This window comes from Marmota flaviventris, chromosome 5, assembly GCF_047511675.1.
Source record: "Marmota flaviventris isolate mMarFla1 chromosome 5, mMarFla1.hap1, whole genome shotgun sequence".
NCBI lineage: Eukaryota > Metazoa > Chordata > Mammalia > Rodentia > Sciuridae > Marmota > Marmota flaviventris.
This window is the reverse complement of record NC_092502.1, coordinates 68,204,030-68,228,429: the sequence shown is the minus strand read 5'-3', so window position 1 is coordinate 68,228,429 and position 24,400 is coordinate 68,204,030. Positions and strand designations below refer to the sequence as shown.

Below are 24,400 nucleotides of genomic sequence, written 5' to 3'. Positions count from 1 at the left end.
GCTAATGTCTATATTCAACACTGTTGCATTTTGATTCTTTTTTTTTCTTTTAAATGTGGAATGCTTCACAAATTTCTGATAGTACTGCTGAAAGCATGGGAACTCTTTTGTGGAAATTCTGGATTAAATGCATAAGACATTTATACATTATCTACACATTTAAGAATGTCTGTGAATGGGCATATTAAATTATGTGTTGATATCATACAATCTTACTATGTAATGTGGTTCAAGTTATAATTCTGGGCCTCAATTTCTCATTTGAAAAATGGTGATTATCATCATACCAGTCTCACCTTGTAGGGATTAAGTGCATTTAAACACTTTAAAATTATACCCGACATAAACTAAGCTTAACAAATGATAGCTAATATGTATTATCAGTATATTTCCCAATATTCCTTAATGAGATAAAACAAATAATTGTGGATCTAATTTTGTTTCATTCATTTAACATTTATTGAGTCCTATACCATGTGCCAGGACCACTGTGACAGATTGTATTTTTCAGAAATGGCTATGACAGTATCTCCGGATCTTGTCATTCCCTCATCTAGAAATACACCCTAACCCCCTGCTTCGGTCTGCGTGAGTCTGACTTGCTTATAGCCAATGAATGTGTGACTTGCAAGGATAGATCATCAAAGGAGAGGCAGTTTCCCCTAGTGAGCTGTAATGTTCACACTGGAGCCCTGAGGCTGCCACATTTTGATAAAGCCTAAACTAGACTACATAGAAAGATCACATGGAGAAGCCTTGAATCTTCCTGAAGAGAGAGAGAGGCCCAGCTCATCACTGACTGCTCCAAGTCCTCTCACCATCTAACTGCAATAACAGGAGAGACCCCAAGCCCTGACACAGTCAAGCCCTCCCCAAATACCTGACACATGGAGATCATAAGAGAAAATAATTTGATTATTGTTGTCTTTTTTTTACAGAAGGCATTCTGTTTGATTTATTGTTCTTGTGAAGAAAAATCATAGCAGAAGTTTGTTTTTGTTTTTGAGTTAGCTAGATTATTGTTGTCTTAAACTATTAAGTTTTCACATGACTTGTTATGTATCAATAGATAAGGAGAACACCTACCTTTAGGTGCTCAAAATAAGTGTTAAACAGATTTACTTTCACTGAGTTCCCATTCCAGACATTTCTCATCCATAGCAAGTGAAGAATGACTATTTTCAGGATTGTGATTATCAGATAGCTGTTTGGACCTGCTATCAAGTCTAAATTTGTAGATACAATTTGCAAATATATTAGATTCATTCATTTATGCATTCAATAGATAGATCAATTAATTTATCAACATAGACCCCCTCCCCCGCAACAAGTCTTCCATCCTAACTTGTCAGGCAGCATGGTTACTGCTTGTTTTCCTCCATCTCCCCCAGAATAGAAGCAATCAAGTTTACCTGTCTCCATCTTTGTATCCCTTAGAGTCCAGGTTCATGCCTGCACATAGCAGACATTTAAAACAAAACTAACAAAAACCCCTAAAAACAAAGAAACCCAAACAGACACGTACTCAATTAACTGCAGGAAGGCTGCTAGTTACTGGACGTAGAAATACTTTATTCGAAGACAGTCCCTATCCTCCAGGAATTCACAGTTCAGCACTAGACACTCTGTGGGACCCAGCCTGGCAAGTGTGCAGTGAGTGAGCTGCCAGAATTGAGTGCTATGATAGAATAGTGGGGGCAACCGTTCAACGCACTGGGGGTGGAAGGTGAAGAGTGACAGGGAAACATTCATTCATTCATACCGCAAATGTTTATCAAGCACCGCAACACACTGAGCACATAGTAAGCCCTCAAAAATCTGTCATTAAATGACAGCTGCTGTTCTAAGTGTTGGGAGCAATAACAGATAAGAAAACTGCGGTGGCACGTGCCCTTGTGAAGCTAACCGTGTAGCAGCGAAGGACAACAGACATTGGACATAATTGTGTAAAATGGTGCTATTGCCCAGCAGGAAAATAACAGGCTGAAGAAAGTGTGATCCTTCGGCTAGGGGCAAGTCAGGGAGGGAGTGCGGGGGGAGTGCAGCCAGGGGCGGGTTTTGAGCAGTAGTGGCCGTGAGGGGGACGGACTGTAGGGGGCGGGAAGACTGCGGGCAAGAAGTGTTGGTAATTTAAAGATGCAAACATTTTCTGCTTGACTGGATGAGGAACGTGTGATGCTCTGTAAACTCCGGGTTCTCCCGAAGCAAGGGCTGTATGTAAGTACAAGCTCAGTTGCCCAGCAGAACAGGGCGAGCTGCGGTGAATGGCAGCACGAATTCCCAGATTTTTCATGCTTGGCATATCTAGGGTCCTCGGTTCCCCAGACCAACAGACGCATCAACCCCGGCTGGGATTAGGACCGCAACAAGCCACAAAGGTCCGGGGTGGCGGGGGCCCAAGAACCACAGCACTCACCCCTAGAGCTCAGAGTCTGCAACACCGGCAGGCGGGAGCGGGCGGAGCTTGCTCTGCGGACCTGGGCGGTGGCGTGGGCTCCACCCCCACCCAAGGCCCCGCCCCCATGGCGCTCTGATTGGATAAGACCCGCGGAAGGGCCGGGCGGCACCGGGCGGCCCTGGGGGACGGGCTGAGGAGGGCGCATTGATTGGTCTGGACCGGATTAGGTCATCGCTAGCAGGTTCGAACGGCCCGGACGCCGGTGGGGCGGCCCAGGCTACTGTGAGAGGGCGCTCGAGGCTGCTGGAGAGCTAGCCTGCGAAGGAGGCGGGGAGGCGGCGGCCGCGCTCACTCGCCCGCTCGCTAGCTTGTTTCTCCGTGTCGCTGCGGGTCCATCGCTGCGCTTCTTGCTCCCCTATTGCTCCACTGCACGCCGCAGGAGCAACAGCCCATCGTCCAGGTCCCAGCTGGGTTTTGGAGTCGTGCGCACCGGTGGACACCGCGCGCGGGTTGAGCCGGCGCCACACCTGTGGAGCCGGCGGCCGTCGAGGGTGCCGGCCGAGGTCCCGAGGCGAGCGTGCTCAGGGAGCCGGCCGCCCGAGCCCCGGGGGAGGCGCGACCCCTGGCTGGGCGCCGTGGGCAGCATGGGGCTCCCGGCGCTCGAGTTCAGTGACTGCTGCCTCGACAGCCCGCACTTCCGAGAGACGCTGAAGTCTCACGAAGCAGAGCTGGATAAGACCAACAAATTCATCAAGGAGCTCATCAAAGACGGGAAGTCACTCATCATCGCGCTCAAGAGTGAGTACCCCGAGCTCAGTGCGGACCGGGTCCGGCGCGGGAGGGTCCGAGGGGCGGCGCTCAGCCCTAGTCGCCCGCGCGCTGCCGGGTTTCGCCCCCGGGGCACTGGGTGGCGGGTGTCGATGCTTCCGATGCAGGAAGGATACCTAAAATGGGTTAGCAGCCACCATCAAATGAGGAAGGAGACGCATCGCCCCGCCGTTTGTGTTAGGGGATGGCCCGGTGGTGAAGAAGCGCGGGTGGTACTTTGGGACAGGGTGGGTGTGCACGGCATACAGGTGTCCCAGAGTGGTACCTGAGTGTCCAGCCTGCCGCAGCCCAATGGGAAACGAATTACGTCCACTAATGCGGCTTCCTTAGCGGAACAGTTGTTTGACTCTGGGCGCCCTGCCGTGGGAATGGAGCGTACCAAGGGGGCGCTGCCTCCCCCAGGGAAAAGGCGGGCTGTGATTGCTTCGCTCCCTATATGCGGCTTCAGCCCAGTCAGGGCCGCCGGGTTCTTTGGGTGGAGCGGTTGGTTAGCCCTGATTCCGTGGAGTACTGGCAGTAACCCCCAGATCTAGAATCAGTGACGTATACGTGTGCAGGTTCTGATTCTTGTGTTTAGCAGAAGGTGATAGGGGTGGGAGTACAGAATCAGAGTGTTCCTTTACTCCAAACTGTGGGCGTGGGTTTAAAAATAGAAGGAATACATCTCCTCCCTCCCTCCCCCCCCACCCCTCTCCCCGCTCTCTCCCTTGCTCTACTTTTTACTTCTTCTATTATCCTTGAAAACTGAAAGGCCTGAGAAGGAATGTCCTAGTCCTCCTTCAGAAAGGGGAAGTTTAAAGTGATCTCAATGGTTCTGGTACCTTTTGTAAAACCGTTTTTGCTTTTTTTTCTTCCCAGTGCAAGGGAAGGAATGAAATTTGCATTCTGCTTGATTTCTGCAGAACCACAAAGTTTATCCTTCTGGACAAATTAGAGTGCTTCAGGGATGAGCACCTTGCACTGTGAGAATGGTTTTTGGTGCCTTTCCAGTCTACCCATTTAAAAATAGTTCATTCCATCTTTTCATTTTCAGAATCAGAAACAACATGAAGGTAGATAGTGGAATTATCTTTGACTCTTTACTTTTCCTGTCTTTTCTGTGATGCATTTACTAAAAGGTGATATCTTTCAGCTAAGAAAGGTTGCCTTAGCGGGTAGGTTCCTATCTGTGAGAATTGTCCCCAGGCCTCTTTAAAGGAGACATTGGAAACTAAGTGCCTGAGATGTCATTTTGTGAGCCTATTCCTTCTAAAAATGAAGAACGAGACTATGAAATGCTAGAGCAGCAAGTGCAAATCTTTTGGGGTGAAATGAACTGTAGGACTGTGATGTGGGGAGGCTTCCCAGGGGTAGGGGTCCTCACAGGAAGCTGTGCCTTACCTGAAACATATGAACAGACATCCTCTGACAAAAACCAGGGTCATTCTTTGGTTTGCGGAACACATGACCTGTGGTTTGAAGTAAGTTAGGGGACCAGTTATAAGTTGGGCTTAGCAATTTTGATTGATCCTCTGGCTAGCTTTAATTGGTCCTCTGCTTCACTCAGTAAACGGGGAGTACCTGCTGTGTGCTAGGTACTATACTGGATGCTAAGGATATAACAGCAATATTCAGCTGTCCCATGGCTACAGAGGCTACTCCATGCCAAGCACTGCTTCACCCAAAGGTACATGAATTATCTTATGTACCTTTATTCATTTTGCAAATGAGAAAACTGGAGCTTGGGGAAGCACTGGCCCAGAGTCACACAGTGTTAGCTGGGCTAGAGCTTTTGAATCTACCTGATCTGCTGAATGCAGTGGCTCACACCTGTAATCCTAGTGGCTTGCCAGGCTGAGGCAGGAGGATCTCAAAGCCAGCCTTAGCAATTGAGCAAGGCCCTACAGGGGGGAAAAAAAAAGAAGAAAAGAAGAAGAAAAGAAAAAAAAAGAAAGAAATCTACTTGGTCTGAACCCTAAGCAAAGTTCCTGCAAAGCAAGCAGAGCTCTTGATTCCGCCCCATTCTTCCTGCCCTGAAGGGAGCACCTTGGACCAAGCTTGCTAGACTTTGGACTTGTATTTGTATTTCTGCATTGACTCTGAGAAGGGTGCATTTGGTTGACTGGCAGTTTGCCTGCTACTATTTTTGGGGAGGTCAGGAGCAAGAATTCTTCAGATAGAAAGAAACATTGCAGTAATGGAGTTCAATGGTTAAATTGCGCAATGGGATGGACCACTTTTGTAACTTTGGGGAAAGGCTGATGGGTGTTTTGGTCTCTTTACATCCATCTCTGTTACTAAGCTCCTCTAATACCACTAACTACTAATTGAATAGGGCATCGACTTCTCAAAGAAGGTGGAGTCAATAACTGTTTCCCAGATTTCTGTTATCTTGAGGTACTTGCTACATTGTACATGATAATATTTGTGTTATCTTGAGGTACTTGCTACATTGTACAGATTAGTATTTGTGTATTATTTTTCTTCAGATTGTCTTTATTACTGCTGTAAATGGAAAAACCGGTGGTTTTCCAGGATAACTAAAAACTACATATGTAATTATACTTAATTATATGAGTAACCCTTGTCTTATGGTTTTATCTTATAATGATACTTATTTTATTTTATAGTTATTTTATAACTAGTGTTTGCAGATCTTTGGGTTTAGATTCCCTTTCTATGTGAACCATAAGCAATAAAACTGCCTCTAGGGATTGCCAGAGTTCAGCTAGACCTCTGTTATGTTGCTTCTACTTTATGAATGAGGAAACTAAGGGGCAGAGAAATCAGTGACCTGGCCAAGGTGACACAGCAATTAACAATATTTAAAAACAAGTTGTGGGATTCCAAAAGCATTGACTTAACCATGATGCAACACTGTCCTCTAGATCAGCCTAGGTCAGTGCTTCTTGCACATTTGTCTGTTGAGTCCCCTTGAAAAATCTGATATAAGCTCTGGATTTCATAAAAATGAATCCCTTGGTTCTTTCTCTGGATTGCTGATTTTTGGTAGTACACAGAGAGTATAAGCGATAAAATAATTTGAGACCTGCATTTTAAAAAATTATGCCTTTGGAGAAAGTACTTGTTTGACATGGAGTTGAGTCTTGGCAACTCCCAGTCAGTTGCTTCTGATGATGATTTGTTTTTGCCTTTTCTGTGGGGACTCATTCACCCAGGACCCTTTCCTCCAACCTGTTTAATCATTATCTCATTCAGGAAGATTCTGTGTGTTTAAGTCTTGTTTTTTTTTTTTTTTTTTTGTTTTTGTTTTTTGTTTTTCATTCTGTAGAGATGAATGAGTTGTAGGATTTCCTGGATCAAGTTTGACCCCATTACTTACTAGTTGCTTGGCTCTGGGTCTGTTACTAAGCCGGAGTTCCTCCAGTATAAAATTTGAACAGCCACACTGACCTCTGGGGTTGTTGTGAGGACTGCATGAAACAGGGCATTTGTAGAAAGCTCTTAGCTTGGAGGCTGGCACCTGGCACTGCTCAATTGTCGGTAGTAAGAATCCTCCTCCTCCAGCACTTGGGATTGTCAAGACTTGTTTTTCAGAGCAGAAGTCATTAGGAGCAGAGGTACAGTTTTTACCTTCAGTATGAGGAGTTAGACCCACACATCCCTCATGCCAGTTGTTGGTAAATCATGTGATTATGTGTTTGTTAGCCAGTGGTGGGCAGGATCCTGGTAATGGTGTTTGTAGCAAGTTGCAGTATGCCAGAACAGCTTCATAAGTTGAAAACAAAGTAAGTAAGCCTCGCAACATCTCTTTGGTTCCTAATAACATTCTTAAATTTTCAACCTTTTTGCTAGACTCACTTTCTCCCCTCAGTGGTTGGGCTGGCTACTGCTCTCTGCCTTGCAGGAAAAGCTTGCAGACTGCATGGAACCTCATGCCTGGCTGTTTCATAGACTCAGTGACAAACCAAATATGGTTTCATAGGAATGAAAGTGAACTAGGCTATTGGTTTTGATGGGTGATATGAGTTTTCAGGAACTGTTTCTTCTCTTCTAGATTGTTAATTTCTAAATTTGGTGTTATACACCATGTATCTATGCTGGGGATATACTCCTTTAAATTTATTGAGATTGCGTGTACTTATTCTGATAGTCCAAGTGGGTGGGAGGGTGACAAATGCAGATGTTAAAATATCAACTTTATTTCATTACCATGCAGCTCACCCATTTAAACCATCCAATTCAATAGTTTTTAGTACATTCATGGAGATGTATAATCATCATAATCAATTTTAGAACAATTTTAGAGCATCACCCCCAAAAGAAAGCAGCTCTTTCCCATTAGCATTCATTCCCTAATTCCTCCTAACCTTGCAGCTCTCATCAGTCACTAATGTATTTTCTGTCTCTATAGATTTGCCTTCTAGACATTCGAAATACAGTGTTAATCATTTTTTCCCCTAGGTGATGGTGACCAATTTAGGCACAGAGTTCTTGATTTGAATTTCACATTGGAAAACTTAGAATCAAGAAGCTATTCTCAGCTGGGCACAGTGGGGCACACCTGTAATCCCAGCAGCTCAGGCGGCTGAGGCAGGAGGATTATGAGTTCAAAGCCAGCCTCAGCAAAAGCAAGGCACTAAGCAACTCAGTGAGATCCTGTCTCTAAATAAAATACAAAATAGGGCTGGGGATGTGGCTCAGTGGCCAAGTTAAATCCCAGGTACCAAAAAAAAAGCTGTTCTTCACATGGGAGGGAGTTAAATTGAGGAACCAAAGATAGTGTCTTAGGGTCTGGAGAAACCTGGATGCACTTTCATGTTTTCAGCTCATGAAAGGGGAATGGATTCATTCTAGTTCATGGTACTTGAATGGATGCAGAGGGAATAACCAAAACAAGACCAAGAATCTAGCCTCTTCCCTCTGAGTTTTCAGCCATGTTGGGGCAGGATATATGATACTGAATAAAGCCATACTTTGTGGTTGCTATCCTGCTGGGTGATACTTTTTTAACTAAAGGAAATGAATGTATTTATGTTTCTAGTTGAGCCTATACTTTTCGGGAGGCTTTGGGGATGATGTGCATTTTTCATTATATTATCAGAGGTTAGTAATTCTGAGATCTCTGTCCTTTCTCTTGTACACATTCCTAAGGTAATTTTAATAGAAACAATAGCTTATAGGAATACCAGCATCTTTCATTTTATTGAATATTTACCAAGTGCCTGGTCCTATACTAAATGCCACACATTTGTCTTCTTATTCTGTACCACAATCTTGTGAGATGAATATGGATGTTCCTCAGTATCCATGGGGGATTGGTTGTAGGACCCCCTCAGATACCAAAATCCTTAAGTTCCTTACAGATAACAGTACAATCTTTACATATAACCTGTGTTCATCCCCCTGAATACTTTAAATGATCTGTAGAGCACTTATAATACCTAATACAATGTGAATGCTATATAAGTAGTTATTATCTACCATATTGTTTAGGGAATAATAACAAGGACAGAAGTCTGTACATGTTTAGTACAGAGGCAGTTTTTCCCTCAGTATTTTTAATCCTGGTTGGTTGAATTGCAGAATGCAGATCCATAGATTTGAAGGGTCAACTGTCCTCTTCCTTTTCTGCATTTGATAGTTGGGGTAACTTGATTAAAGTCACTACTAAAGGTAGAAATGTGTGCAATCAAGTTTTGAACCTCGCAATAGCCTCTGGGGCCTCCTTTTGAAAATTACCCTTCAGTGCCTTAGCAAAATGCTGGTGGCGAAGATGCAAATTTTTCATAGATCTAGATTGTAGAAAGGTGGTGCTGCAGATGCTAGATTAGGTGAGAATATAGTCCTGGTGATTTTCACCCTATGGAAAGACTAGTAAATATTTTGTATTGTGCTGTTAAGTTTTGTAGTTTTCTCTCCCTCACATGCTTATAGAAACTTGTAGGCTGGAGGGGCAGACTGTGTCTTGGCATTGTAAAGCAATGCTTTCTTTTTGGGGTAATAACGAATGATTATCAATGATTCCCTTTTAAGTGGAAAATAGGGCATTAATCAGGGAGGCCAAAATCTGTTTCTGGTCTAATTCAGTAAGGTAAATGGCATACCTATTAAAACTATTTTCCTATTAAAACTAGGAAAAACAAACAAACAAACACCCAGCATCAAGTGTTGTATGCTTTAAAGCTTGTCACCTTTTTGTGCTTCTTTAAGATTTAGTTATAGCCTTTTTTTTTTTTTTTCAACAGTAAGATGAGCCCTTCTTCAATGGCATAAACTGTCAAAGGATGTTCTCTGCCAGCTTGCTTTGTTTAGGAGTAATTATATTACTCACAGAATCCTAATGGAATAAATGCACATGGAGTTAGGTAGCAACAAATTTCTCCCAGTTCTTTTGGTTTGCTTTAGCACCTTGTGAATAAAAGGGGGGAAAAAAAGCCTTTTCCTAATTATTTGTAAATGGTGGTAATTTGCAATACTGACATTTGGAGCATTACTCATACAAATATAAACAGCAATTAAATCCAAACAAGATTTTGTAGTTTTTATATAACATTGGCTTAAAAAGAATCCTTTTACTTTTCTTCATTCTCAGTTGCATTGAATAAATTACATCCAGTCTGTATTTTTCAATCTGCTGACTGCCTACAGCTTAGAGCCCCTCCCCCCTTTTAAATAATTCATAGACTTAGTTTTGTTTTTTTTTTTTAGAGCAGTTTTAGGCTTACAGAAAAGTTCCCTGTAGTCTCTCATATCTTTTCCTTCTAATTTGAAGCATGTACTCTGCCTTTGAGTTACCCTCCTAGCCCCCTGATAAAATATTAGTAACAGAAGTCTATAGTTTACATTTGGGTTCACTCTTAGCATCACACATGCTATGGCAAATGGTATTTTGATTGTTTGTTTTTTTGAGAGGGGGTCTTTCCATGTTGCCCATGGATGGCTTTGAACTTGCAGTCCTCCCGTCTGAACCTCTCAGTAGCAATTTTGACAAATGTAGAATGACATGGACGCATGGTTATAGTATCATACAGAATAGTTTCACTGTCCAAACGTCCTGTGTTCTGTCTATATCCTCTTCCTTCAACCTCTGTTTCTTTTTACTTTCTCCCTGGTTTTTCTGGTCTTTTTACTGCTGCCTGTCTTTTCAAAATTCTTAGTTGGGATCAGTTTGTAGCCTTTTCAGATGGGCTTTTTTCACTTAGCCATGTGCACTTAAGTTTCCTCCATGGTCTTTTCATGGCTTGGTAATTCATTTCTTGTTATTGCTGAACAATATTCCATTGTCTGGATGAACCACAGTTTGTTTATCCTTTCACCTATGATTGTATGTCTTGCTTGCTTTCAATGTTTGGGAACTTACGAATAAAGCAGATATAAATATTTGTGTGAAGATTTATGTGTGGATGAAAGTTTTCAATTCATTTGGGTAAACAAGGAGTTTGATTGTTGGGTCATATGGAAAGAGTGTGCTACTTCTGTAAGAAACTGCTGAACGTCTTCCAAAGTGGCTCTACCTTTTTGTAGTCCTTCCAGCAGAATGACAGCTCCTGTTGCCCGTATTTGCTCATGCCAGTGTTTGGCTTTTCACCCTTCTTCTAGGTGTGTAGTGGTATCTCATGGTTTTTTTAAATTTGCAGTTCCTTCATGGCATTCGCTATTGAGCATCTTTTCATGTGCTTATATGTCATGAAAATATATCTTCACTGGTGAGAAGTCCAGATCTTTTGCCCATTTTTTTAGTTTGGTTTGTTTTCTTATTGTTGAGTTTTTAAAAAAATTATTATGGCAAAATATACATAATACAAAATTTACCATTTTAACCACCTTTAAATATACACTGAAGTGGCCTTTCACAATTCTGTGTCTATTTCCCAGTACTGGGGATTGAACTTAGGGGCACTCGACCACTGAGCCACATCCCCAGCCCTGTTTTGTATTTTATTTAGAGACAGGGTCTCACTGAGTTGCTTAGTGCCCCACTTTTTGCTGAGGCTGGCTTTGAACTCTCAATCGTTCTGCCTCAGCCTCCTGAGCTGCTGGGATTACAGGTGTGTGGCACTGTGCCTGGCTTATTCCAGAACTTTTTCATCATCCCAAACTGAAGCTGTGTTATATGTACCCTCTTCCCATTGCCTTTGCCCCTGTAACCCCTATTCTGCTCTGTCTTTATGAATTTGCCTGTTCAAGACATATTAGTGGAATCATACAATATTTTTCATTTTGTATCTGCTTAATTTACTTAGTATAATATTTTCAGTGTTCTTGTAGTAGAATTTAATATCTTTTTGTGGCTGAATATCTGTTAATTTTTGATTATCAACAATTATTATTAGGAAAGAATAGTTCTTTCTCCTTTAAAATCATGTAAAGGAATTGTTTTTCACTCTCCATCTCTTTCTCCCCCCCTCAGAATGGTAAGTAGCACTTGGAATTGACATCAGTTTATCATGAGTGTCTCTTACAAGAATGCTATCTATACATTTATTCCTTTCTAAGTACCCATTTGTTTTAGGCATATATGTTTTGGGCAAATAGTTTTTAAAGAGAGCTTTATTGATTATAATTTACATGTCATGAATTCACCTGTTTTAAGTTACAGTTCTGTGCTTTGTAGTTATAGAGTTATGTAACCATCACCCCAATCCAGTTATGAGCATTTTTATCATCCCAAAAGCTTCCACATATCTCTCTGCAGGCTCTTTCTATTCTCATGTTATGTCTCAGACAACCACTAATCCACTCTTTTCTGTCTTTATAAATTTGTCTTTTCTGAAATTTTAAGCTAAATGGAATCATGAAAGAAGTAATCTGTTGCATCTGGCTCTTTTCACTTACTGTGATGGTTTTGAGGTTTGTCTGTGTTGTAGCATGTATCAGAAGTTGGTTCCTTTGTGTTGCTGAAGATTATTCAATTTTGCAAGCACAAGTTGTTTATTCATTCACCAAATGATGGACCCTTGGATTTTTTTTTAAGTTTTTGACTGTTAAGAATAATGCTCCTATGAACATTTGCATACATATCTTTGAGTGGGTATGTTTTCACTTCTAATTTTGTTTCTTACCTAGGAATAGAATTGCTGAGTTATATGGCAAACATATGTTTAATTTTGACTTAAAACTTAAGTTTAAATCAAACTTATATTTAACTTTAAAACCTGCCAAACTGTTTTCCACAGAGAAGCACCATTTTATATACCCACTGGCAAAGTGTGAAGGTTCTAATTTCTCCACATGCACACCAACATTTGTTATTATCTCTCTTTTTGATTGAAGCCACCCTAGTGAGAGTAAAGTGCTGATATCTTGGTGTGATTTTAATTTGCATTTCCTTGATGATGAATAACATTGAGCATCTTAATATGCATTTATTGTCCAGTGGTACAACTTTTTTGATGAAATATGTATTCAAATATTTATTACCTTTTGGTTTGTCCTATAAGGTTTTGATGATTAAGTCAACGGCACCAAGTATATTTTCTCTGTTTGTCCTCTTCTGGGGACTTTTTGTTTCCAGTGTTGTGGTCTCAGATGTATTTGACTGATTGATTTTTGGATATCAGGACTTAGGACAGTGATTCTTTGAAGGCTGTGTGGTTGAGGTTTTTTTTTTTTAATATTTATTTTTCAGTTTTCGGCGGACACAACATCTTTGTTTGTATGTGGTGCTGAGGATCGAACCCGGGCCGCACGCATGCCAGGCCAACGTGCTACCGCTTGAGCCACATCCCCAGCCCTGGTTGAGGTTTCTACTCTAGTTAGGCCATTCAGCATCTCTTTGGGAGTTCCATAGACAAGGCTTTCTAATTCTGGCCAATGTAAGCTACTGATCTCAAACGCCCTGAGTTGACAAAATAAGAACCGCCTCCAGGGGAGAACTGTAATTACCATGGAGATATTGTAGAAGGTACCTTGGGAAGGGATTTTGTTGTCCTGTCAAGGCCATTGCATTTCTAAAAATTAGCCAAGAGAGGGATGCCAATACCAAGCTAACAACCAAGGTGGTTTTTCTAGATTTAAATTTTTGATTGACCTTAGTTTTAATTTTTTAAAACTATAACCCAGTATGTTTTAAAATTTTTATGTATTTCATTCAATAAATCAGGAGCCTTGCTCTGCTCTTACTGGGCCTTCCAAAACCCTAGATTAGAGTAAGGGCTTTTGGGTGGAGGTAACAGGTGCAGAAGTCACAGAGGGAAGAGTACATGGGCTGTTTATGGGCCAGCAGTGAGGCCATTGTGGCTGGAACAGAGCAAATGAATGGAGAGAGAGCCCAGGGGCCAAATCAGTGATCTTGAGTTCTGGAAAGGACTTTAGGTTTCATTCTAGGTATGATGGACAGCCATAGGAGGTTGTGACGTGCTTGTGTTTTAGAAAGATTACGCAGGCAGCTGGGTGGAAAATGTTGTGAAGCCAGAATGGGGTCAAGGAGACCAGTTAGGAGGCTGCTTTTAATAGGTGAGGTAAGAGACAATGGCAGCTTGGTCCAGGTTGGCCATATCAGATGTGGTGGTCACATGCTGGTGCTTTTGGAAGTAGAGCCCACAGGATTTGCTGCTTAATTGTATGTGGACTATGAAAGAAAAGAGGAATATCAAGGATGACTCAGTGTCTCTGACTTGAGCAGTTGTGTGAATGATGTTACTCTTTTCTGAAATTAGGGGAGGATTAAGTTTAGGGAGAAATTTAACATTATTGTTAAATGACACAGATCATGAATATATTCTCATACAAGACTCAAAAAGTTAAAAAAAAAAAGTATATAGGAGTATTCAGTACTCTCTGTCCCTTTTCTTTGGTTGGAATAGTACCTAGGGCCTCTCAATGCTAGGAAGGCACTCTACTGCTGAGCTGCACACTCAATTCCGGCACTTTTGAATATTTTTTTCCGTATCATTTTTCTGTGAAAATTTTTTCATAATTGGGATTATACTATGCAGATTATCCTGTTTTACTTTTCCAGCTAATACTGTGTCTTAGAGTTCTTGTATGTCAATACATGCCCATTCTCTATTTCACTGCATAATTCTCACCACCACCTAATTATTACACCAAATTTTTTTTTTTTCACTTTAAGAATTGGCTTATAGGGCTGGGGATTTGGCTCAAGCGGTAACTCACTCCCCTGGCATGTGCGGGGCACTGGGTTTGATCCTCAGTACCACATAAAAAAATAATAATAAAATAAAGATGTTGTGTCCACCGAAAACTGAAAAATAAATATTAAGAAATTCTCTCTCTCTCTCTCTTTAAAAAAAAAATTGGCTTATAACCTTGCATTGCATAATTGTCACCTGGTATAATTCTGTACCTCATGCTGCTTAAAAGATAAACAGCAGCAGTGTACTCACCAGGGGCAAAAGGATGCTCATTTATCTTCTCACACACTGCTAATCCAGCCAGGAGCCTAGAATTCCCAGCATTTGCCCATTGTCCGTCTGTTTCTGAAAGCCCACTTATGTGGTTTGTTCAGAATGCTGCTGTACTAGTAGCACACATCTTAGCATCTTAGATGAGTGGTACTGAGGATGGTGAGGCAGGTAATGAAACCAATGATAGCAGTGCAGGATCTTTGGACAGAGAAGTTTGAATTTCTAAGTCCATACTTCTCAGTGCTGTGGTATGTTTCCTCAAGTATAATATTTCAACTATAATGCACAAATCAATAATGCTGATTTATTAACTTTTTTTGTCAGACCAGAAAAGTGTTTGCTAATATGTCAAGAAGAAATGATGTGCATGGATTTGGACTCTTCAATTTTAACATATATTCATGAGTAACCCATGCATCCTAATCTTGGTTCAAAGACAGTTTAGTAATAAATGATTTTTAAGTAATACCAGTACAATTAAAAAAAAAGCTTCACATAATAGTCTCATTCCATTTTTTTTGCAAAAAAAATGGCATAAAATCTGCAACAATTATGTGGTGAAATACAGTTCTGAATTCTTTTTGATCACCTCAGAGGGTTCTATGGTGTGGATATAGTGTATTTACCATAGTTTATTTACCCAGGCTCCTTTTGGAGGTTTTTTTGGATTGTCTCACATTGATCATTTGCACAACCTGCCTTTGGGTGTGGGTGGCAGCTTTTCCATGGGATAGATTCCTCCAAGTGGAATTGTTGCTGACCTCCAGTTTTTACAAGCCTGTTGACATCAGTTGTTTAGGTCTTTACATTCCTATAGCTAGTTGATACTTGGTGCCCCTTTGAATACGTTAGATTATGTTTCAGAGCTTAACCTTTTGCTCAAATTGCCAACATTTTGAATAGGCCCTTCTTTTAGGCATTGATTCTGATTCTAAGATAACCAGGGTGTAGAACAAAACCTGATATGTGTGTGTGAGAGAGAGATATTACAATTAATTAAATGTGTCCTTGTTAGCCTTGGACCAGTCTAATATCCTTGGTGAGCTGCAGGTTCTTACAGGCAAAATAGGAGATGGAGAGGACTCTGTCCGTATTTAATAGTCTGCTCAAATTTCAGGGACCAAGCAGGGAATCATGTCTCTTAGAGTGAGAACAATAGAATTAGTGGCTGAAGGAATTTTTACAAATGAGAGTCACTGGGTTTTTTTTTTTGTAGGAACTCAGAGTGGAAGAAGAGAGGAAATAGTAAGGAAAACAGCTTGGCAGTGTGGGCCAGGAGCTGTCACGGCATGTTTATGTCTGGCTCATTTCACCTTGGTTGGAAGGCACAGAGTGCTGCAGAGGGTGAGCTGGAGACTGGGCAGTTTCCTACTATATTTAGAAAGAGGAGATTCCTGGGGTTGGGTGGTGTGTGTGTGTGTGTGTGTGTGTGTGTGTGTGTTTCCTTTGCTAGATGGACAAAGGTTTGGGGTTTGGGGATTCTGGAACAAACCTTGTTAACTAGCTGGCTTCTCTGGGCCAAGCCAGTAGCTATACTTTGACTCCTGCTGCCGCCACACAGGAAAAGCCAAAATAAACCCCATTTTGTATGGTTTGTAAAGACATCCCAGGTAGTTTTCAAAGCTCATCTGATCTTGCTGTCAGATCTTTTAAGTTTACTCCAGGCTGATTGGAGCATTGTGAAAACATGAACTGGCTCCTCCTGTGAGTCTAGATAGATTTTTCAGGTGCTGAGTTGAACTTTGGTTGTTCCTGTGCCAAGGGCACTGTCAAGCCATGGGACCAAAACTGTAACACATTTCTGACTGCGTGCCTCATTATTACACTTGCAGGTCAGGTGCGGACAAAGAATATCAGTTGAGCAAATAAAATTAAAAAGAAATAGTTAGTCGAATTCATATGTTTCTTTTAAAAAGCCAATCTAAGTAGGTAATACCTATAAATGGTACAGAATTCAAAAGAGACAAAGGGACAGCTGCAACTTCTGCCTCTGGATCTCTAGTTATGCTAGAAGCAACATTTTACCAGTTTCTTGAGAATTTTTCAAGTATAACTATGCATGTGTCAGCAAATGTATATATAAATGTGCACATATATATGTATATATATATACACACACATATATACACATTTTTTAACAAATATATGTATTTGGAAGTGTGCCATGTATACTGTTTTATACCCTGTCATAATATATTTTGGATATTGTACATTGGTACGAACAGACCTAACTCACTGTTAGCATTGTTTTGTGTGAATATAACATAATTTATGAAACCAGTCCTATAATAGTAGACATTTAGGCCATTTCCAGTCTTTGACCCTATAAGCAGTGCTGCTAGGAACACCTTGGCACCTCTTGCATAGGACAGATAAGTAAGTAGATCTGTAGGAAAATTCCTAGAGATGAAATTACTCAGCTAAAAGATGCCATATTTGTATTTTTCAGTTTAATAAATATTTCATAGAAGTGTTCTTAAAACATTCTAAGTGGGGGCTGGGGATGTGGCTCAAGTGATAACACGTTCGCCTGACATGCGCAGAGCGCTGGGTTTGATCCTCAGCACCACATAAAAATAAAATAAAGATGTTGTGTCCACCGAAAACTAAAAAATAAATAAAAAAAATACTAAGTGAACCAAATCTTACAAACTATGATTTTAGTGTGGGAAGGAAACTCACTGTTTAGAATTCATTACAGAGTATCCTCTGAAATAAAAACAGTACTTAGAATTTTCTCCATTTCCTTCTTCTTGGTTTGTATGTATTGTTAATTCTGGGACTAAAAACCACAGCAAAAATCACTAAAATGTGACCCCTCTGTACCTAGGAATCATCCAAGTGTAGGACCCCAGAGAACTTGTTTGTGTTCCTGGTGATGATGCTGTTGAATTTTTATCCTGTGCATTATTCAGGAGGCTTGACAGGTGTAAAAGGAGAGCAATCTCCTGCCTTTGGTAGTTGGAGATCCTGACCTTGTCTATGGTTGAAGCTTCCCTGTGGGCCCTGGAATTCCTGGGGACTGGTAAGAGAGAGGGTGTTTTTTTCTGATATCTCTCTGTAACTGCTGCAGAACTTAGCACTTAGCACTTCTCCCTAATGCAAAACAAAATCCTGCCTCATGTCCTCTCTGGTTTATGCCTGTGGCAGCTCCTCTTGGTGTAGAAGCCAACTTTTCTGGGAGGGAGTGGGGTGGGTGGGGTGGTTTCTGGGATGGAGCAGGCAGAGTCTTATTATTACACTTGCAGGTCAGGTCACCCAGGTTACTCTCCCGGGTGCTCAGCATCTTGAGAGAAGGCAGGGAAAACAGGTTGTATGTGGCCCATGTGAGAGTTGCTGCTGGTTTGGAAAGGTGTTGGGAGAAGGAGTAGAGACCTCTAGGTAAAGCCCAAGAAGGCTTATCAAGCCCAAGGAGACAGTAGTCAGTCATTTAAAGGTTACCTCTGTTATTTTTTGCCTCACCTTCATCACTGTTTATTTACCTTGTAAAAATCTATCTAGTAAAAAATGCATTGGTTTCAAAAGAGAAGTTTATATCTTTGAGAAATCACAGTTTGATATGTTTAGCAATTTTCTATAAAATGTCTTCAAATAGTCATTCAATCATAATCAAATTGAAAACTACTTGCTATTTATTATATTACCTTAAATAATCCTATATTTCATCAGAGATGTGAGAGTCACTCTCTGCTTAACATTGTCCCAAGGCAGAAGTATTCAAGAGGATGGACACATGTCTGGCCTGGTACCTGGGGGAAGAGGAGGAGAGGGATGTGCTTCACCGACTACAGACTAGGTTACAAGTGTCCTAGATAGGCAGCTCTGTGCCGGAGAGTACAGAGAGCATGTGGGGGTTGGGGGGGGGGGGATTTTCCTGAAAATCTGCTTTACTCAGTGCAGTCACTGTTTGAATAGTCACACAGACACTGATAAATTACAGAGTAGAATGAAGAGTTCCATGGCATTTTTTTTCAGAGGACGTGAGCTGTGTGAATGAAGAGGAGAAAGAGAACAGCATTTCGTGACTTGAGGAGAGGATGAGGACAGAGAGGAGGGTAGAGCTAGGGGTGTATGTGAAGTTTCTCTGCTAGGTCTTGGGGGGCTGGCTGAACTGCATACCACAGAAGACTCATGGTGTGTGATAGGGGATGCACAGTTGAGTTTGTTCCTGCTGAGTTCTGATGGGGCGTGCGTGTGGGGACAACTACTAGGTGGTAGGAAGCACAGGTTGGGAGCTTTGCAGAGTTGTGGAGGGTATGGGTATAAGTCTGGTTCTGTTAGATGGTATTTGAGGCCCTGGAAGTAAATGGATTTATAAAGGTGAGACATAGGCTGAGGTTCTCAGCCTTAGCTGCTGTTTGGAATTCCTGAGGAGCCTAGCACACCACTTCCATAGATTCACTCTTGGATATTCTGATATAGTTTGTCTGGGGGTATATTCTGGACATGGGAAGTTTTAAAAAGCTCCCCAGGTGATTCTAATGGAAAGCAAAGATAGTAAACCACCAGTATGGAATGAGAGAAGAGAAGGAGGCCGAAACCATGGAGCATCAAAGTGTAGAAGGTAACCAGAAGAAGATGGGAGACAGTTTGAACCAGGGCTTTTTTTCTTGGCCATTTTGGGTGAGGACCTGCTCAGAGGCCTATGGATTTTGACCTTCACTTTGGAGGCAAAACTGAAGAAAGCGCTTAAGTGCAAGAGGAGAAATTGATAACTACCTAATAATATTATTGTGAGGAATAGATGAGGACAGTAGATGTTATGATGAGCTGTGTAAGGAGACACATGGTATGTATTCTATAATTGGAACTGCCATTATTTTCACTACCAGATTGTCCTTGTTGTAAGCTGGTGGTTGTATGGATTTAGCTTGGCACGACTATAGACATCTTGAGTTATAACTGCCATGCTTGCCTCAGAATAACCCCCATCACTTTTTCCTGCAGAGGTTCTTAAAAGTGAGAGTGTGTAAAAATTCCATGAATTGCAGATTCTGGATCTACAAGGAGATTCTGATACATGAGCTCGGGGAAGGCCTGGAAATCTGCATTTCCTGTAGCCCCACCTCCCCTCCACCTATTAGGGTGAGTTATATGGAGGAGGTCCTTGGACCAACCACATGTTGTCTGAATAGGCCAGAACATTTTTATATAAACCTGGTCCTCAAATCCTTTGTTCCCCTTAATGTGCACAATGGAGTTGTTGTTCACCTTTCTGTTAGGCCATCTGAGGTATTGGAAGGTGTCTGCATTACTGCGGGTGGAGGAATGATGGCTGAGTGTTTCTGAAGTGTGGAAGTTCCAGTGACTTTGGAACATTTCAGCCAGTGTGGCTTTCTACCTGGGATCCAGTTGTTTTCATGAGCTCTATCTGTGAGCTGGGGCTCTCCGTAGTACTGGGGTTGGGTGGATGAGCTCCTAAAAGAGAACTTTATGCTCCTGGACAATCAGGGCAAAAAGTTTTCCCACAATGAGTCCTGGTGCTCTTGTCAGGGTTAAAGTCATTTGGGGTCAGAGTCTGTCATTATCTTGCACATTTTTTCTTTAAAAACATTCAGGAAGCATAATGAGCTGGCTGAGCAGTTGCACAGCTAGTCACACAGTCTGGGGACAGCCTGGCTGATGTCTCTGGAGCATGAAGTACCCCAAACTGAGAGTGCTTCTCTCCTCTTCCTGCCCTGGAGGTGCCCTTGGGCCACTCATTTCTGGCAACAGCTTCTGCTTCTTCCTCCCTGGGTGCCTATCTCTATTCTGATCTCTGTAGGTTCTCAGCCCTTTGGGGAGGGCTGGGTGACTGAGCAGACCACAGCAACTGCTGGTGAGACCCCAGGTGTTACCAGGAGACCAGTGTTGCTTTTGCCCTGCCTTTTGCTTTTTTTTTTTTGTTTTTGGTACCAGGGATTGAACCCAGTGGTACTTAACCAGTGAGCCATATCCCTAGCCCCACCCCTCCCCTTTAAAAAATATTTTTAGCTGTAGATGGACACAATGTCTTTATTTTACTTATTTTTTTATGCGGTGCTGAGAATCAAACCTAGTGCTTCACCCATGCTAGGCAAGCGCTCTACCACTAAGCCACAATCCTGGCCCTTTTTTATATTTTGTCTAGAGACAGGATCTCACTGTGTTGCTTAGGGCCATGCTAAGTTGCTGAGTGCCTCTTGCTTCTTAAGAATTTCTGTGGGCTGCTTCTCTAAAGACAGGAGCTTCTTGCTTTTGTATGTGGGTAGTGCAGCGATGTTTGACACAAACCCTGCCCTGACTGGCTTATCTAGCAGCTCATCAGCTGCACAACTCTGGCAAGGGACAGTATGGCTTTGTGGGAACTGGAGTTCAGGAAAGGCACTGGGGACCAGTACTCAACATCTTGGGCTTGGGCTCCTACTGTATGTGTGTCTGCTGGCCAGGTCTTGTTGCTGCCTCCCAGCCTCTGACCAAGATCTCTCTGAGCTCTGTGTGCGAGGTCAGCAAGCTCCCATGTTGCCAAGGTCCGTTTAGAGCAGCAAGATGGTCTCTCCCTGGAAAGAAATCCTGTTTCCTTTTTATGTAGCCAGCATGCCTGTAATAAGTTCCCCAGCAGGGTAGCTCTGCTCCATTGCATAGGAAATTAGAGTGGAACTGATAGCTTTTGGCCTTGGTGTCTTTTGGGATATGACTTTGGCTTGCTTCTTAACTCCCCCACCTCTTTTGGCTAGCATAACTTCATACCATCATAGCACCACAGGGGTTGGGGTTTTGTGCTTGAAGCAGCACTGAATTCATGAATAAAGAAGTTTACCAGCTGAGGATAACTAAAATTTTGCTTTTCCCCCCCACAAGTCTGGGTTCTGAATGTTGGGGTCTATTCCTTGCCCCTAAAAACTGAGTCTCCTTAAGAAAGAAGGTTGAAGTATTTTTTGGTGCTTATCTTATATGAGAAACTTATCAAATGTCAGGCTGGAGAAGAATGACTCATATCTCTTTATGTACCATCTCAATCAGACCTATAACTGAGCTCCCCCTACATGGGGCACTGGTGCGGGAGGGCAGGCAATGATGGGCAGAGACCTTGCAGGTTCTTCCTTAGGATTAAGAAAATAGATTTATTGAGCTATAATTCACATATCACAAGATTCACCCGTCTACAGTGTATGATTCAATGACTTTTTAGTATAGTCACAGAATTTTGCATTCATCTCTATGATTAATTTTAGAACATTTTCATCATCCCCCAAAGCAATCCTGTACTTCTCAGCTATTATTTTCCATCCTCCCCATTCCTCCAGTCCCAGGCAACACTTTCTTAGGATTTTTAACCCATGGCTCCAAGGGTGGTATCCTGTGGTCTGCTTTGTCGCTTGATCTTGTTAAGCCACGAATTTTTTTCCTCTGGAGCATCTAAACAATTTGCAGGTCATCAGAATGCAGCAATTGCAGTGCTAGGATGCTTGGACCCCTGATGCCATTCTTGCTTTTTATCCTCTGACAGAGTTGCTAGTAGTGTCGCAGGCCTAATCCACACTCATTTGAAAGGGTGCCTGTAGGCCTCTGGGTTAGCCCTTTTCTTGTCCTGCCTCTTCCCTGGTGCTGAGCTTGTTTTGGAGGGTAATTTCCTGGCTGAGATTGAGAATGAAGAACCTAAGACTCAATAGGTAGATGCATTGTTTTGAACAAGAGAGGAACATTTGTGTGTGTGTGTGTGTGTGGTGCTGGGAATTGAACCCGAGGCCTCATGAATGCTAAGCAAATGAGCTACACCCCCAGCCAGAGGAACTTTTGTCTTTACAGAGTAAAAAATTGCTGGAAATATTCTGATTTTTGAATAGTTGCATTTGGAGGGTTTCAGCTTTAACCATTTTAGAAACTGCTGATAAAGAAGTAGATTTCTCATGTGCTGAGATGGCAATGGCTTGGAGGCTGTCTAAGGTATTTACATGAAGGCCCTATTCCTCCAAGGATTTTTAACAGTTCTAGGAAATTCCAGTCCAAAGGTTCTCTACCATCTATATATTTGCTCTTTCCCCAATTTGCTTCTCTGCCTTCTTTTATTTTCTCCTCCACCCCTCATTCTTTCACTGACTGCCCTTCCTCCCCCCTGCTTGTCTTGCCAAAGGGCGGATCCCCTGATATCTTGATTATGAGGAAAACAAAGTTTTTTGTCAACGGGAATGACCTGAACCAGATTTCTTGGGAGTAATATAGTTTCAGCTTGAAGGATTCCTGAATTCACCGCCAGGACTGTAGAACCAAGAAGTCTGGGCAGCAAGTGGTCATTCATGTCATGGTAAACAACACTGCCTAGGGCCCCTTTCCTGTTGGAGTTCCTGTGTTATGTTCCAGAGGTGAAAGGACCTGCTCAGCCCAGGGCGGGTACAGAACATAGAGCTCCCTGGCTATCAGTGCTGACGGAAGTGTTTAGGTGCTTATTTTTGCTTCTCTAATGGGACCTGATATAAACTTCAAGTTTCCTTTTTTTAATCATTGGGCTTGGGCAGTGCTATTAAAATCATCTTTAATAAAAGTAGGTTAATGATTTATATTTCAAGAAGAAAATTTGGGGACATGGAATGAGAGCATGTTATTTGGGTTAGTTGAACAGGTCCAGATAAAATTATGTATTTATAATCCCACCTAGGGACCTAGAGACCTATTTGGAATAGGTCAGGAAACTGGGTGTGAGGTCTGAGTCTTTGCAGGCACTCCACCTGGAATCTCCAGGAGCAATAATACACTTTGGACATGTGCATGTGAATCCTGGGTAAGATCTGTTGATTACAGCTCTTTCCCTTTAGCTGTGACCCCACAGTTCAGATAACCATCAACACCAAAATAGCAGGCTACCCCTTCTGCCTTCCTCAGGGGCACATGTTGCCCTGTCTTTCTCTTCATATAGGTTAGTCATTAAAAAAAAAAAAAAAACACAAACAACCAAACAATTCAAAAACTTGCATTTCTTTCTGATTATACAGGTAATACATGTTCATTAGAGAAAATTTAGAAATTACAGATGAATAAAAGAGAAAATGCCAATTACGCCAATAGGACTGATTACATATGGTCATTTTGGTTTTATAACCTTTTCTACTTAATAGCTCCTGATCATCTTCCCATGTCATTAACTGCTCTCTCAGATGGTTTTCAGTGGCGATGTAATATTCCAGGTATGCTATGTCAAAACTTTTGAACTAATGATCTATTTGGGGGCAGTTAGGGCATCTCTCTCTTTTTCATGATTATTAACCAATCTGTATGTCCTTAAAAACATGCTATTATATTTCTTTAAGATTAATTCCCTACTCTTAAGTTTCTTTTTATATTTTTAAGATCCAGCTCTCATCTGTCAGCTCCCCTCTTCCTGTGTCCCCCCCCCCCCCCCTTCTTTTTTCTTTTTGCTATTGACGGAACAGAAGTTTGGGGACAGAGAAGAAAGATACAATTGCAGAGTGCATAGTGAAGAGTCCCACATGTTGGAAGTGTGCTGTTAAGTTTATTGAAAGTTTATTGAAACTTAATAACGATAACAGGATAGTATTGGACTATCCGCCATTTGAATAGATGCTTGTTAAGTGTTTTACAAACTTTCTTTTTTGTGTGGTGCTGAGAATCAAATGCAGGGGTTTTATGTGTGCTAGGCAAGTGCTCTACCACTGAGCCACACCCCCAGCCCCAACTTTTTTTCACTGAACCTTCACAACCATCTCTGGAGTTGTGCCTAACCCCCCTAGTTAAGAGATTAGAAGACTGAAGCAGAGGGAGATTCAGGAAATATTACACTAAAAGGTGTTGGGGGCAGGATTAGAACTGTGGTCTGATGACAGCCTGTTTGCTCTTAATCAGAGTTACCCAGCCTCTTAAAATCTTCTATTTCTTCCTTATATAGTGG

General features: G+C 41.9%; 1 protein-coding gene across 5 annotated transcripts in view; it reads left to right on the top strand.

Moving 5' to 3' along the window:
• Positions 1-2,677: 2,677 nt before the first annotated feature.
• The window catches only part of Arhgap26 (Rho GTPase activating protein 26), a 421,874-nt gene continuing 400,151 nt past the window's right edge, over positions 2,678-24,400 (top strand). For 2 of the 5 annotated variants that reach the window (XM_071612274.1, XM_027927794.2), the window contains exon 1: positions 2,679-3,196. In XM_071612274.1, the coding sequence (XP_071468375.1) occupies positions 3,043-3,196 (154 nt within the window). In that variant the 5' untranslated portion in view covers positions 2,679-3,042. Of the gene's footprint in view, positions 3,197-15,812; positions 15,883-24,400 lie in introns of those variants that run through there. The other 3 variants (XM_027927797.3, XM_027927796.2, XM_071612272.1) reach the window with 3 other exon arrangements.